Source organism: Phallusia mammillata, chromosome 2 (genome assembly GCF_965637545.1).
Source record: "Phallusia mammillata chromosome 2, kaPhaMamm4.hap1.1, whole genome shotgun sequence".
Lineage (NCBI taxonomy): Eukaryota > Metazoa > Chordata > Ascidiacea > Phlebobranchia > Ascidiidae > Phallusia > Phallusia mammillata.
This window is the reverse complement of record NC_137253.1, coordinates 7,131,690-7,146,701: the sequence shown is the minus strand read 5'-3', so window position 1 is coordinate 7,146,701 and position 15,012 is coordinate 7,131,690. Positions and strand designations below refer to the sequence as shown.

The 15,012-nt window shown below is 38.4% G+C and overlaps 2 protein-coding genes across 4 annotated transcripts; one reads left to right on the top strand and one right to left on the bottom strand.

Moving 5' to 3' along the window:
• Positions 1–571: 571 nt before the first annotated feature.
• Positions 572–14,718, top strand: LOC145215271 (uncharacterized). 3 transcript variants are annotated; one of them, XR_013857246.1, is made up of 5 exons: positions 580–1,699; positions 5,290–5,424; positions 10,240–11,353; positions 11,698–12,192; positions 12,687–14,718. XR_013857246.1 is itself a non-coding variant. In XM_080083963.1 (2 exons), exon 2 carries the CDS (start codon positions 3,537–3,539, stop codon positions 4,839–4,841), a length of 1,305 nt encoding a protein of 434 aa, XP_079940089.1. In that variant the 5' UTR covers positions 677–1,699; positions 3,488–3,536; the 3' UTR covers positions 4,842–5,126. The 3 variants fall into 3 exon arrangements, 1 of the variants encoding a protein (XP_079940089.1); XR_013857245.1 differs by having other exon boundaries at positions 572–1,699; positions 5,290–11,353; XM_080083963.1 differs by lacking the exons at positions 5,290–5,424; positions 10,240–11,353; positions 11,698–12,192; positions 12,687–14,718 and adding an exon at positions 3,488–5,126 and having other exon boundaries at positions 677–1,699.
• On the bottom strand, positions 12,117–14,134 carry LOC145212890 (uncharacterized). Its single transcript, XM_080081137.1, has 4 exons — positions 13,596–14,134; positions 12,674–13,380; positions 12,446–12,533; positions 12,117–12,181 (listed from the first exon to the last, which is right to left on the bottom strand). Exons 1-3 carry the CDS (start codon positions 14,132–14,134, stop codon positions 12,529–12,531), a joined length of 1,251 nt encoding a protein of 416 aa, XP_079937263.1. The 3' UTR covers positions 12,117–12,181; positions 12,446–12,528.
• Positions 14,719–15,012: the final 294 nt, after the last annotated feature.

Sequence of the window (15,012 nt, the reverse complement as noted above, 5' to 3'; positions counted from 1 at the left end):
GAAATGCTTTCCAAGTAGCTGCCAAAAAATTATTTACTCGATAGCGAATTGTAGATTTCCGTTTCAAGGAATGCTTGGGTTTGTTACGATTTGATGGGTTTCTTAGAACCGGGCCCAAGAGGCTTTGGAAACGTCTTAATATTTACGGAAAAGTTGTATCTTTGAAAACTTATCGTGACGAGTTAAAATTAAACTCATTTCCCTCAATCTGTGAAATGTTTTTGCACACGAAATTACAGGCCTAAATGTAAACAAATTACACTATTATGATGGCCGCTACACTAGATTATGAAGTTTCGTATCAATTAGCTAAACGAATATATTCAAAAAAGTCCTTTTCATGACATTTGCAAAGTCTAGCTTGGGAATACAACGGTCGGTCAACAGATCGCGCTTTTCAAGCTGTCCAATTGTTCGGACAGTATCATGCAGTGACGTCGGGGTCAAGTCGGACAACGCATTGTGGCAAACGATGACATGCCGCGTTTGAGTTCATGGAACAATTAAGCGTCTGAAATTTCTTGTGCATTCTCATCGGTGAAGAAAGCCGACAAAAGAAACGTGGAAGGTTTCTTTTGCATTTTGCTTTTTCTGTGCCAACGATGTGTCGTACGACTGCGGTGTACCATTAAAGAGCTTAGTTATCGCGTTGACGGTTAAAACTGAACAGACACATTTAGTGAAAGGAACACGAAAATGCTGGTGGTGTGTGGAATGATAAACACTCGAATCTGATGCTAAAATAAAAGAAAGAGCGAAAACAAACAGTTGCAGGCGTAATATTTCGCGATGAATCAGTGGTCTCGTCAGAGTACTAATACCGGACTGAGGTAATACCAGTTAGTGGTTTGCTTGTGGGGGCCATTAGGCAGAAACAGCAATTAGGCCTTTTTGATGTAGACTGTGCAAAGCGAGACTCGTATTAACAAACCGGGTTAGGAAACGACTCTATTCGGCGTTCTACTTTCTATGCATATAGAGTAAAAGCAAGTTGCTAAGTTCATCTCTTATCACTCGTATTAAAATGTTCGCAGGTATAAACGCCAGAAACAAGTGTTGAGAAACAATTAAAGCAATGAGGCGCGTGCAATGGAAAGTAAATATTGTAAATTTTTAGGTAAACATGAATTAAGATCTTGTAGTCTCATGATATTTTTGGAAGTATTTTATGTTTTTGTACAGCTTTAAGTAGAACCGGAACTGTGGTTCTGTTGTTATGTGTTACCAGTGCCGTTTCATACTAACTTCAAAACACTCGCAAGCGATCAGATTGTTTGCCTGGCCGTTCATAGGCCCTATGTGACAAAGTTAAAAAAGTTAAAATGGGGTTTATGTTGCATTTATCAAACATGAGTACATCGGATCAGACATGTTTCGTTCAGTTAGCTTTATTAAAATTGTAATCAATTAACACTTACATTGCCGTATTTGTTATCTGTACATATATTGCATAGCTCTTAACCAACAATCTTTATTTTATTGCACAGGGTTTTTACAGCATTTTTACAGTATTAATTCATAAAATTTCTTGTGCATTCTCAGCGGTGAAGAAAGCCGACAAAAGAAACGTGGAAGGTTTCTTTTGCATTTTGCTTTTTCTGTGCCAACGATGTGTCGTACGACTGTGGTAAAGTGCTTAGTTATCGAATTGACGGTTAAAACTTACCAGTCAGACACATTAGTGAAAGGAACACGAAAGGTTGGTGGTGTGTGGAATGATAAACACTCGAATCTGATGCTAAAACAAAAGAAAGAGCGAAAACAAACGGTTAGCCTACATGCGGAATATTTCGCGATGAATCGGTGGTCTCGTCAGAGTACTAATACCGGACTGAGGTAATACCAGTTAGTGGTTTGCTTGTAGGGGCCATTAGACAGAAACAGCAATTAGGCCTTTTTGATGTACACTGTGCCAAGCGAGACTCGTATTAATAAACCGGGTTAGGAAACGACTCTACTCGGCGTTCTACTTCCTATGCATATAGCATCAGGCGAAAGTAAAAGCAAGTTTGCTAAGTTCATCTCTTATCACTCGTATTAAAATGTTCGCAGGTATAAACGCCAGAAAGAAATGTTGAGAAACAATTAAAGCGATAAGGCGCTTGCAATGGAAAGTAAATATTGTAAATTTTAGTATAACTTAAATTGCGATCTTGTAGTCTCATGAAATACATGGAAGTATATTATGTTTTTGTACAGATTTAAGGTTGTAGCAGAACAAAAAAGAACCGCTAGCGTGGTTCTGTTGTTATTTGTAGTCCAGATGCGTGTCTTGAAAACACTCGCAAGGGATCAGATTGTTTGCCGGGCCGTTCATGGGCTCCAATAGCTAAAGTTTGAAATGTTAAAAAGATTAATGTTGCATTTATCAAACATGAATACAGAAGATCAGACATATTTCGCTTTGTTAGCTTTATTAGAATTGCCATTATTAATTGTTTATTTGCATATGTTGTATGAACCCAAACCAGTGGTTCTCAATCTTATCGTATCGCGTGCCACCCGACAACTTTTTCTATCGCTGCGTTCCACCCAGTGGTTCCAAACCTTTTTGTAGTCACGGACCTAATTCATAAATATTAAGTCTACGGACACGCAACGTAATTAACCACAGGTCTTTTTATGTTTTACGTTACTTGTATCGGCTTATACAAGTACAGTCCTTCAATTTTATTGAAGTTTCTGTATTGCAACGGTTAACACAGTGGTTCTTAACCTTTTTGGTGTGGTTTCCCACTAAAGTAAATCACCAAGTTCGAATTTCCCCCTCTTTTTTATTTTTATAATGTTGTTTTGTGCCCAACATTAAAAAAAATCTTTAATCGAAATAATTCTGTGAAGCGATTTGGTTGGGACATTTAACGTATACTGCAATCTTATTTAGTTTGAATAGTGATTTCGTGAAAAAGTAAAATCGTGTGGAATTTTGAAAAATCTCATGTGCTTGCATTAGTCATTTATTGCATCACAATCAACAGATCAAATGCATTTATTCGCGAATAATAACAAAGTCATTGATACTTTTAGTAAGGTCTGTGACTTAACAAACCATGTTTGGATTTTTATGCGCCTTGCAAAAGTAGGTGAAGTTAATCTTACATGTTGTTGCGGAAAATATTGTATTAAATTACCTTTTAACGGTTAATTTTAACCCACGGGCCCGAGTTTGGTGACTTCCGACTCACATAATTTCCCTCTAAAAACATTAAATTTCCCACTAGTGGGAAATTTCCCACCGGTTAAGAACCACTGGGTTAACACAACAAATCGACAATTTCAAAAGATTGTCCAAAACATGAATTTCGTCCAAACCAGGGCTGATCAGTTGGGTCAGTTGAGTTGCAATTTTAAATTGGACTTAAATTGGGTGTCACAGAAATCTACTCGCGTACCACCTAAAAAGTTTCGGTGTACCACTCGTGGTACGCAAACCACAGTTTGAGAACCACTATGCTAAACCAACAAACACATTGATTTTATTGCACAGGGTATTTGCAGCTTAAAGGTTATTGCTGTTTAACAACAATAAATATATAATGGACCAAGACACGTTAACGTGCAAGTTTTGTGAACAAACATTTATGAAAAGTAAATCTCTTGAAGATCACATCAGGACACATCAGGAAGCAAGCTATTCCAAGAAAGAAGATAGCAATAATTGCACAGAGAAGGCATCAACAAGTGATCAAGATAAATTGTTTGTGTCGGCCGATTTTGAACAAACTCAGGCAGAAAGTCGAGAAAACCTTTTCAAATGTGACATTTGTGAAGAGTCATTTGCTGAAGAACGGAAGCGCAAACTACACATGCTGATACATTTTGATGAAAAACCTTTTCAGTGTAAAATATGTGAAAAGAGTTTCAAGAAAAAAAGCTGTCTACATCAACACATGCTGGTTCACTCAGAAGAAAAACGATATAAATGCAATGTTTGCGACAAAAAGTTTAGAAAAAAGGAGGGTCGCATAAAACATATGTTGGTACATAGTGATAAAAGACCTTATCAATGTGAAACTTGTGAGAAACGCTTTAAATACTATAATTCGTTCCAAGGCCACTTGTTGATTCATGCCCAAATTAGACCCTACAAGTGTAAAGTGTGTCAGAAACGATTCGTCGACAAAACCCGTTTAAACCTGCATGCATTAATTCATACTGGTGAAAAGCCATTTAGGTGTGATTACTGTGGAAAGACATTTTGTTCCAAAGGTGGCCTAAAAACTCACATTACGAGCCACACTAAACCTCATCGATGTGATGTTTGTGAAATGCGATTTCAATTTCCCTACAGATTGAAGCAACATAAACTGGTTCACGCAGCAAAAAGGCCGTTTAGGTGTGATTACTGTGAAAAGACATTTTGCTCCAAAAGAACCTTAAAATTTCACATTACGAGCCACACTGGAGAAAAACCTTATGGATGTGATGTTTGTGAAAAGCGGTTTCAAGTTGTTTACAAGTTAAAGCAACATAAACTGATTCACAAAGCAGAAAAGCCGTTTAGGTGTGATTACTGTGAAAAAACATTTTGTTCCAAAAGTGAATTAAAAATCCACATTATGAGCCACACTGGAGAAAAACCTCATCAATGTGATGTTTGTGAAAAGCGATTTCATACACGAGGCAATTTAAATGAACATAAATTGATTCACACAGGTGAAAAACCTTTTGCATGTAATATTTGTGACAAACGATGCAACACCAAGGGAAGTCTCAAACTACACATGGTAATTCACAGCGACAAGATGCCGTACAAGTGTGACGTTTGTGAAAAAACGTTCAAGAGGAAACAGCAAGTGAAACAACACATGAAAAGCAACCACTTTAAGAAAGAGGCTTAGGTGCGAGTTTTTGGCAAGAAGTGTGTTATGAGTTACCAATAATAACTGCCATTTATAGTTTGTCTCATGCCTGTAGAAAAGTTTTTTGTGTTTTGATATGAAATTATCACACTGATTGTGTTTGAAATTGCTTTTCAAGTATGACTTTGCGTGGTGTTCTTAAGAATAAAACACGGTGATTTTGAAATTATGGTGATTTCTTTTATGGCATGAATTTGAGCAATATGTTAGCAAGTTTTTCGTAATCGTGTACAGAACGTATAACAATTAAATCTTTTGCATGTATTTTGTCATCATTTTTTAACATTTCTTTCTAATACACAGTACAGCTTTTTTTTGTAAAATAACAATCGTGTCTTTAGCGCTAACGCGGTGTTACTACATGTTAACTAATTTGTTAAGTTTGATTTCGATATTTCTAAATTTGATTTAATCGTTTTTTTTTTAGATTTGGAAAAACGCTGATTACATTGATGGGCTAGATCAGTGCTCTTCAACCGGGTATACCGTATACCCAAGTGTATACCACATTAAAACTAGGGTATGCGGCTGAAGAAAGGTATACGAAGGGAATACAGTTGAGGTCAGTGTTACTAGACGTCGCTATTTTTATGAAATGCAGGAAGACATAGCATGGTGACCTATATGTGAGACTGACCTGCTTGTTGTAAATATTATTGGTGTCAGGTTGGGGTTGCTGCGTCAATAATGTGAATTATGAAGCAAATGAGCACATACCTGGAGTATCGGTTAAGGTTGAACAATGTACTTTCTGAAATTTTACTTTTAATATTCCTGGAGTAAAGGTTTGCGAATACAAAAATTGAGAACACGTCAACACCACACCACATGAGAACAAGTCAACACCACACCACATGTCGAAATCGCTGAAAGAATGCAGCAACAAGCCAGCCATTAAATCAACTTCTTACGTTTACACACTTTTGTATGCTAAATTTCCTGGACGTAGCGAGGTGCACAACCTTTCCGGTGTGACGGCCGCATCGTAAATCTTTATTAACAGTGCCTGATAGACAATTTAATTTCTAGCTTGTTACGTAGAACAGTCTAGGGATCAGACTTTACTGTTTATAACGTCACCATCTAAATTGTGACGCTAATAATGGCTGTTTTCCCATTGTTTACCCATAATAGGCTTACAAAAAGTCTCAAACATGCGGCTTCTGGGCTGTTAATATTTTTTCGAGCCCCTCTAACTAGTTTTGCAAATCCATATATTTCAGTTTACATGTTCACGGCTACAGGTTGTGTACTCCTGGCCTTGTATAACAATAATTCACGCGACCAGGCAAGTACCTATTGGTAGACAGTTACTTTCATATGCACATTTATAAATTGCTATGTGTAGGGTATACAAAGTTGCTCAAAAATTGTAAAAGGTATACAACGGGGAAAAAGGTTGAAGAGCACTGGGCTAGATTCAGAATATGTCAATCAGCAGAGTAGGCATTGAATTTCGCATGGCGGCATAGATGTCTCCACAAAACAGGAACAGACCGTTATGTACAAACGGTCATTACTTTCCTCCACTAATGCAAAAACGGTAAGAAATTATCTCCTAAATGGAAATAAGCATGTATCTTGCACTAGGCAGCCATGATACGTTTCTGCACAGCTTTACAATTGCAGCAGACAAAACAAAGACTGGTTGGGCCGTGATTTGAGGTTTTATTTCAACCAACATCGAAAAAGTCTCTTTTATCACAGAGCCAATAAAATCAGATTTTTGGCCAAGCGGTGGAAGGTTTATGTTAGTAAATCATCAAAATGTATTGATCCTGCATTTATTAAATGTGGGTAGATAAAATGTAGCTGCTTCAGTTATAGATAACAACATCACCAGGCTATGATGGTGAATTAACATAGCTGTTCTAGATATAAATGCATCAATGTATAATGGACCAGAACCTGCTGAAAAGATATACATGCAAGTTTTTGAACAAACATTTAGGCAAAGCAACTCTCTTCAAAACCAAACTATAAAACAAAAGAAAGCCAGTTGTGACAACAACGATAATGATGACTGCCCAACCAACAACAAGTAAACAAAAATAATTGACTGTACGGGATGAATGTGTCAAAACTCAATCTGAAAGTCAAAACTCAGCCATCGTGACGATTGACGTTGTTTACGATGGACAATTAGAAAATACAAAATATGTTTCGAGCAAATTGTTTGTAAAAGTACCAAAAATATATGCAAAGTAATTATACAGACAGGTTTGGACAGTTTGTTGAAAGCATCGAATATGCAACGCTAAGTTAAAAACAAGCCTCTAAAGCAGTGCTCTTCAACCGGGTATACCGTATACCCAAGTGTATACCACATTAAAACTAGCAAGGGAATACAGCTGAGGTCAGTGTTACTAAACGTCGCTATTTTTATGAAATGCAGGAAGACATAGCTTGGTGACCTATGTGAGACTGACCTGCTTGTTGTAAATATTATTGCGTCAGGTTGGGGTTGCTGCGTCAATAATGTGAATTATGAAGCAAATAAGCACATACCTGGAGTATCGGTTAAGGTTGAACAATGTACTTTCTGAAATTTTACTTTTAATATTCCTGGAGTAAAGGTTTGCGAATACAAAAATTGAGAACACGTCAACACCACACCACATGAGAACAAGTCAACACCACACCACATGTCGAAATCGCTGAAAGAATGCAGCAACAAGCCAGCCATTAAATCAACTTCTTACGTTTACACACTTTTGTATGCTAAATTTCCTGGACGTAGCGAGGTGCACAACCTTTCCGGTGTGACGGCCGCATCGTAAATCTTTATTAACAGTGCCTGATAGCCAATTTAATTTCTAGCTTGTTACGTAGAACAGTCTAGGGATCAGACTTTACTGTTTATAACGTCACCATCTAAATTGTGACGCTAATAATGGCTGTTTTCCCATTGTTTACCCATAATAGGCTTACAAAAAGTCTCAAACATGCGGCTTCTGGGCTGTTAATACTTTTTCGAGCCCCTCTAACTAGTTTTGCAAATCCATATATTTCAGTTTACATGTTCACGGCCACAGGTTGTGTACTCCTGGCCTTGTATAACAATAATTCACGCGACCAGGTAAGTGCCTATTGGTAGACTGTTACTTTCTATGCACATTTATAAATTGCTATGTGTAGGGTATACAAAGTTGCTCAAAAATTGTACAAAGTATACAACGGGGAAAAGGTTGAAGAGCACTGCTCTAAAGATCTAAACTAATTAGAGCTCCACATTAACGAAATTGCACGTCGCATTCAGAAGCATTTTCGTAAGTGGTAAGAGCATTTAAAGGCCATAACGTTGCTGCTGAAATCATGAAATAACGTACAGTGAATGATTGGCAAAAATAGATTGGTCTTCAAGACAGTCTTTCTGAAGATCCTAAGAATACTTAAGTAGTGTGACGAAGTAAACATAGATTGGATTTAGGAAACTGAAACATAAACATATTAACTTTAATCTATGTTGGAATGTTTATTTGGGTTCATACTTTATCTTGGCTTCTGGGATGTAATTCCCTATTTGATAGAACACAAACGCAATGTTGTTTCAAGCATTCAATCAATAATGCTTTGTTATGGATTAACTTATTTTATAAAAGATGTTTACTACACAAACAAAAGATTCAATGTTTTAGATTGTAATGTTACCAAATTGTACTGTTGTACTATTGCGCCAAAGGAACTATTTTTTACATTTTACATCACTTTGGATTGCTTTTTTTTGAAAGCACGATGTCATATATTTGTTTGAATATGTACTGTATTGTGGGTTCTGCGAGTTGGTCTTAGTCGTGAAGCCACCGCACCAACGTCAAGGTGCCAACCCTCGCGGTGGGTCTACTCTGAAACAGCAGAGAGAGTCTCGCCCGGCGCAGAACCCCAAGCAGCAGGGCGAGAAAGAGAGACTGGCCCATTCGCCAAAAAAAAGTTCACTGGACGACTAAATGGGCTTAGGCATACCTGGGTACTTACGCACGATGGTATTTCGGTTGGAAAGTGTAGTAGTATCTGTTATAATCTGTAAAATCTGAAAAAAAAACTAATTTAAGAAATCAATCTTTGTGCACTAGTGCCAAGAAAAAATTTTGACTTTGTTATACAGGTTAACAAAATTTTTGTTTGAGGTAAACATATATTTCAATGTTTAGCTGACGAGAATGAACAAAGGGGTTAATACTGAAATTTACAGTAAAATTCCAATAATCGAGAAGAAAAACGCAATAGTCTCCATTTATGGTTTGGACAAGCAATATAAATCTGTAAAAATACATACCTGTAAAAATACTTTTTTTCAACAGTGTACGTTTCCATTTTATTTCAAACCCCATTTAAATATCTGTAAAGAAATGAAGACTTCGTATTATATAATAGACATTTATTTAATACGACATTAAAATCTCGTGTAACTTACCTTAATTTTTTTAAACGTTGAGAGTGAATATTATTAACCCATTTTTCAGTTCCTGCAAAAACGAAATTACGTTAGTACTATTTACACATAGCAGTATCGCATATGACTTACCATTATAAGCCCAGTTTAACCGCTAGTTTGTATATATTTGGTTTTTCATCGTATAAATATTTAAATATTTGTGAAAGAATTCAGAACACCTGAAAAACAGCAAGTTTTATTGACCATTGGGCAAATGACTTGAAGTAGATCCATGTTCTCAACTTACCGATATTTTTATTTCGGCATTTTTCCTTCATTCACATACGTTTTATTTTTTTATAATTTTTACAATCGCCAACCTGTAACAAAAAACAAAGCATTAGGCTTTAAAAACAGTTTGAGCTTACGTAGCATCTTCTTTTTTGATCTGCAAAACAAAAAAATAACGTTAGATATTTCAGTAGAAACAAATACAAGGCTTCGGGTTTGTAAAAGTATTCAAAATATGTTGTTTTACAAAATCCACGCGTTTTCAGCAAATCAACACGCAGCCTGCACTTGTTATCATCTGATGCTGATCTAATATTTTAAATCTGGGCGATGGCGATCCCAAAACACTATCTTTTTCTGCTCTGATAGAGGCATCAGACCTCTAGGAAAACTAAATGCAGTACTAACACTAATACAAAACAGCCTGCCTGATCTGTAATCTGGTGGGGAAACAGACCCCCGCAGTAACTAAATTAACTAAGAGTGAAATTTGCTTTCACCCTGGACGCAGGTTTACTGTTAATTCAACCTGAAAATATATCCACCATCTGTTATTTATATTTTTTTATTTATATATTCATCACTGAAGGTGATTAGTTCAGTCTTATGGACCTTTATGATAATAAATGGAATTATGCGCTTTGATGCAATTACAGCGTAGTTTAATTTCGGAGGTTTGAAATTTTGTTTTTTCCATTTTGAATGCTTTAGGAGCATATTCAGGAATCAAGGCCTATAGATGTTGATCTTCGTTCATCTGGTACACGAATCGAACGCTGATTGGTTGCACTTCGCTCATCTGGTACACGAATCGAACGCTGATTGGTTGCACTTCACTCATCTGGTACACGAATCGAACGCTGGTTGGTTGCACTTCGCTCATCTGGTACACGAATCGAACGTACATTGGTTGCACTTCGCTCATCTGGTACACGAATCGAACGTACATTGGTTGACGATCTCGTACACGATTGGTTGTTCTTCTGCTTCGGTTTTCACCACACAAATTATCAATAGGACGAAAGGCATGCCGCATGCAGGTTAATGGTGGGGACCGCCATCGCCGCGTCTAACTTACTGGTCTAAAATATTAAGAAAAAGTTAGAAAGTGAGATTGTCGCACTTTGACCAATCACATGCCGGCAAGAAAAGCTATTAGGCATGCACTGGTCTGGTCAACACATGAATGCGAATTGATATGATAAGTTAAGTTAACCTGCCTGTAGCAGCTGGTCTGCCAGAATCTAAGCACTGATCTCAGCTAAGTAGATATTTCAGCAACACACGGATAAAATATTCAGACAAACACACGCAAGATTTGCAGATGAGGATCAACAGCCAAAAGAACAGGGAAATCCACAGAGGTAGCACGTCATCAACCTGACGTCATAATCACGTCGCAGCCGATTATTCTTAGGGAAACACGAATGCGATGTGATTAATCGGACAGCGAAGATTCAGTGCTAGTCTGTAAAAGTCCCTCCAGAAACGACATTGTTACCTATTTAGTATTTAACAAGCGAAAAAATAAAAATGTGACGACTGGTGGCAGTGCCGGGGAGGACAACGTCACAAATAACGGCGCAAATTTACCGACACTGCCGACAACAACAAGAAGAACAACATCGTAGAGCAACGGAGACACAACCTGCAATAAAAAGGAGAACCCACCCGGAAGATGTGTTTGTTTGTGAGGAGGAAAAACCTTTCTCCTAGTTAGCCGGCTGGCTCGCGAACCCGCACCGGTAACGCCTGTACCGGTACCCAGGAACGCCTGCACCGGTACCCATCTCCGGTGGATTTCTGGCTCTCTCGGCCCAAGGGGGTGAGTCCAATCGTATGTCTAGCCCTACATTTAGCTAAAGCCATTTAACGCGCCACGTCCTATCTAAACCCGTAACTAGAGGTGACATGTGGCGCGTGACCCAAGCCCCATCCTAACTAACCTAAACCTTATTTAAGTGCTACAAGTAATCTAAACCCTATGCGGATCTTGCTGAACATGTAGCACGTCTACTAGAGTTGGGCCTTCCATTCGCTGGGCCTGCAAATGACGAATGGGAGACCCACCGCCGCAAGTTAAGTCTAGAGTTAAGGCCTAGAATCCGCATTCATGTGTTGACCAGCACGACAACTCTTACGGTACTGACTCCTTTATAATAATTGAAGTTAAGGAGGTTGAAAATGGACTTGGAACTGGAATGTCAAGACTGGAGGCGGTCGCATTGACGTTGATGCTTGTGGGAATGGGTTGGGTTAGATGCGGTTCCAATAGCTGAATTCCACTAGTTATGCGGAATCCAGGCATTAACGGAAGTTGGTGAGGATGTAGGAGGTAATAACGTTGAAATCTAAAATAAACAAAATAGAGAAGTTTTATTTTTGCTATTAGCATACGCACTTTTTCAGATTAACATTTAATTATTTTTACAGCAAAATCGCAACACTTTTAGGTTGTTTCTCAACCACCAAAGCAAAATCAGAATAAAACAGGGAGTGGGGATAAGTAATAATTTTATTATCAGATTTTAACTAAGAGGATAACGGATTTTGTCAAGGCATAAACATAGATTACCTCCATGGCATCCAAGTCAGACAAGGAATGGCAGTTGGTGTTGTACAGTGTCTCAATACGGAAAAAAATCCACACCGCCTAAAGAAAGAGTGAGTAAAGTACAAGCTTGCAATCACAAACCAAATATCCTGGAAATAATACACAATTTATTTTATAAGTTAAGATGAACATAAATTTATAACTGGGATCGGAGGTTTGAATCCCACCGCAGGCTAGATTTTTCTAGCCTACGCCTTGCCATATGGTGGTGAATGCTTGGCGACCGGCTGATTCGGTATGGCGCCTTCAATGGGCCTGGCGTACTGTGATTTGCAATTTATTATATAAGATAAATTAACTTACTTCTTCCCCCAGTGACTTTCGTGGTAATTGATTTTCTTTGCTTTACTTTAGCTTGACTGAATAACGATTTCGAAATTGTTGCTTCAACCTGAAAGCAATGAAACACTTTAATCAAGCACCTTTACTAACAAGTTACGCTTAATGGCGTTATTAACTTTCTCAGTTGTTTTGAATTACCTGTTTTGCAGTTCAATAGTAACTTATATACATACGGAACGCAAGACTTACTTTGATAACTTAGTTGATGCACTCCGGGAAGCGGAAGAACACAGTGAAGATCTTGATCGTGATTTCGACAAAGTACGTTGTCACCACTCTGGACCGACGATGAAGATGCAAACACAGAAAATGACGTGGTCGGCGGCGACAGAGGACCATGCATGAGGATGACGAAAACGATGATGACAAAGAACCAACGTAGAGGATGACGTAGACAATGATGATCTGGACAGGAACATGACGTAAACGGTGATGACAAAGAGTCAAAGAAGAAGATAACGTAGACAATGATGATCTGGACAGGAAGATGACGTAAACGGTGGCGACGAAGAGTCAAGGAAGAGGATGACGTAGACAATGATGATCTGGATAGGAAGATGACGTAAACGGTGATGACGAAGAGTCTAGGAAGAGGATCACATAGACAATGATGATCTGGACAGGAAGATGACGTAAACGGTGATGACAAAAAACAAAGAAGAGGATGACGTAGACAATGGATGATCTGGACAGGAAGATGACGTAAACAGTGATGACAAAAAAACAAAAAAGAGGATGACGTAGACAATGATGATCTGGACAGGAAGATGACGAAAACGATGATGACAAAGAACCAAAGTAGAGGATGACGTAGACAATGATAATCTTGACAAAAACATGACGTAAGCGGTAATGACAAAGAGTCAAAGAAGAAGATGACGTAGACAAATGATGATCTGACGAAGATTCAAGGAAGAGGATGACGTAGACAATGATGATCTGGACAAGAACATGACGTAAACTGTTATGACGAAGAGCCAAGAAAAAAGATGACGTCGACAATGATGATCTGGACAACAAGACGACCTAAACGGTGATGACAAAGGACCAAAGAAGAGGATGACGTAGACAATGATGATCTGGACAACAAGATGACATAAACGGTGCTGACGAAGAGCCAAGAAAGAAGATGACGTCGACAATGATGATCTGGACAAGAACATGACGTAAACGGTGGCGACGAAGAGTCAAGAAAGAGGATGACGTAGACAATGATGATCTGGACAGGAACATGGCGTAAACGGTGATGACTAGGAACCAAAGAAGAGGATGACGTTCACAATGATGATCTGGACAAAAAGATGACGTAAACGGTAATGACAAAGAGGCAAGGACGAGGATGACGTGGAAAATGATGATTTGGACAGGAAGATGAAGTAATGGTTGATGACGAAGAGTCACGGAAGAAGATGGCGTGGAAAATGATGATCTGGACAAGATGACGTAAACTGTGATGACAAAGAACCAATAAAGAGGATGACGTAGAAAATGATGATTTGGACAACAAGATGACGTAAACGGTGATGACAAAGGACCAAAGAAGAGGATGACGTAGACAATGATGATCTGGACAGGAAGATGACGTGAACGGTGATGACGAAGAGTCAAGGAAGAGGATGACGTAGACAATGAGTATCTGGACAAGAACATGACGTAAACGGTGATGACGAGAAACCAAGAAAGAGGATGACGGAGACGACAATAATCTGTACAGGAGTGCGGCGAAGACGGCGATGTAAAAGAAGCAGGATGTGACCAAAACACCAATGATGTGGACAGAAAAATGACGTGGACGACGATGACTAAAAACCAAGGAAGTGGATGATGTACATGGTGATGATCTTGCACAGAAGATGACGTTGGCGAGGATGACGAGAAGGATTACGTCGACGGCAATGATCTAAACTGGAGGATGACGTGGCCGAAAAAATGACGTTGGACGAGTGGCGAAGATTCCAAATGAGAAAATGCGTTAACCGCATTAGTGTGGACAATTCATGAATATATAAAAGATAAGGTGGAAATTATTAGCACATCTTCGTGGTAGGTAGCAGCACAAAAATGACAAGAAAGCACATATGGCGTTGCCGATTGTAAGAGACTTTGCACAAGTGGTAACTGAGTTGAAGTTAACCATTCGAAAATCCACGATGATAAACGACGCATTGCATGGAAGTCCAAAGGTCTTTGATGGTGATAGGCATTTATGGCGTTGAATAAACAATGGAATTCAACGCGAGTTTGTAAAGTCAACATGTTTATGACAGAGTCCGATAAATCGATAATATGCAAGTTGCGACAAGGCAGTGCAAATGTCTAGGCAAAGTTCTGCACTGTTATTGAACTAAAAATTATCAAACAATGACAAAAGTGCGAAAAAATGGAACAAAAAACAACAACAAAAAACAATATTGATAGAAGTACAATCTAACATTAAACTACTGATTTGAAAGTAACTGGAAGATATTAAAGCTTTACCGCTTCGATTACAAATTGCAAGTGAGATGTACCGAAGGAAAAACAAACAA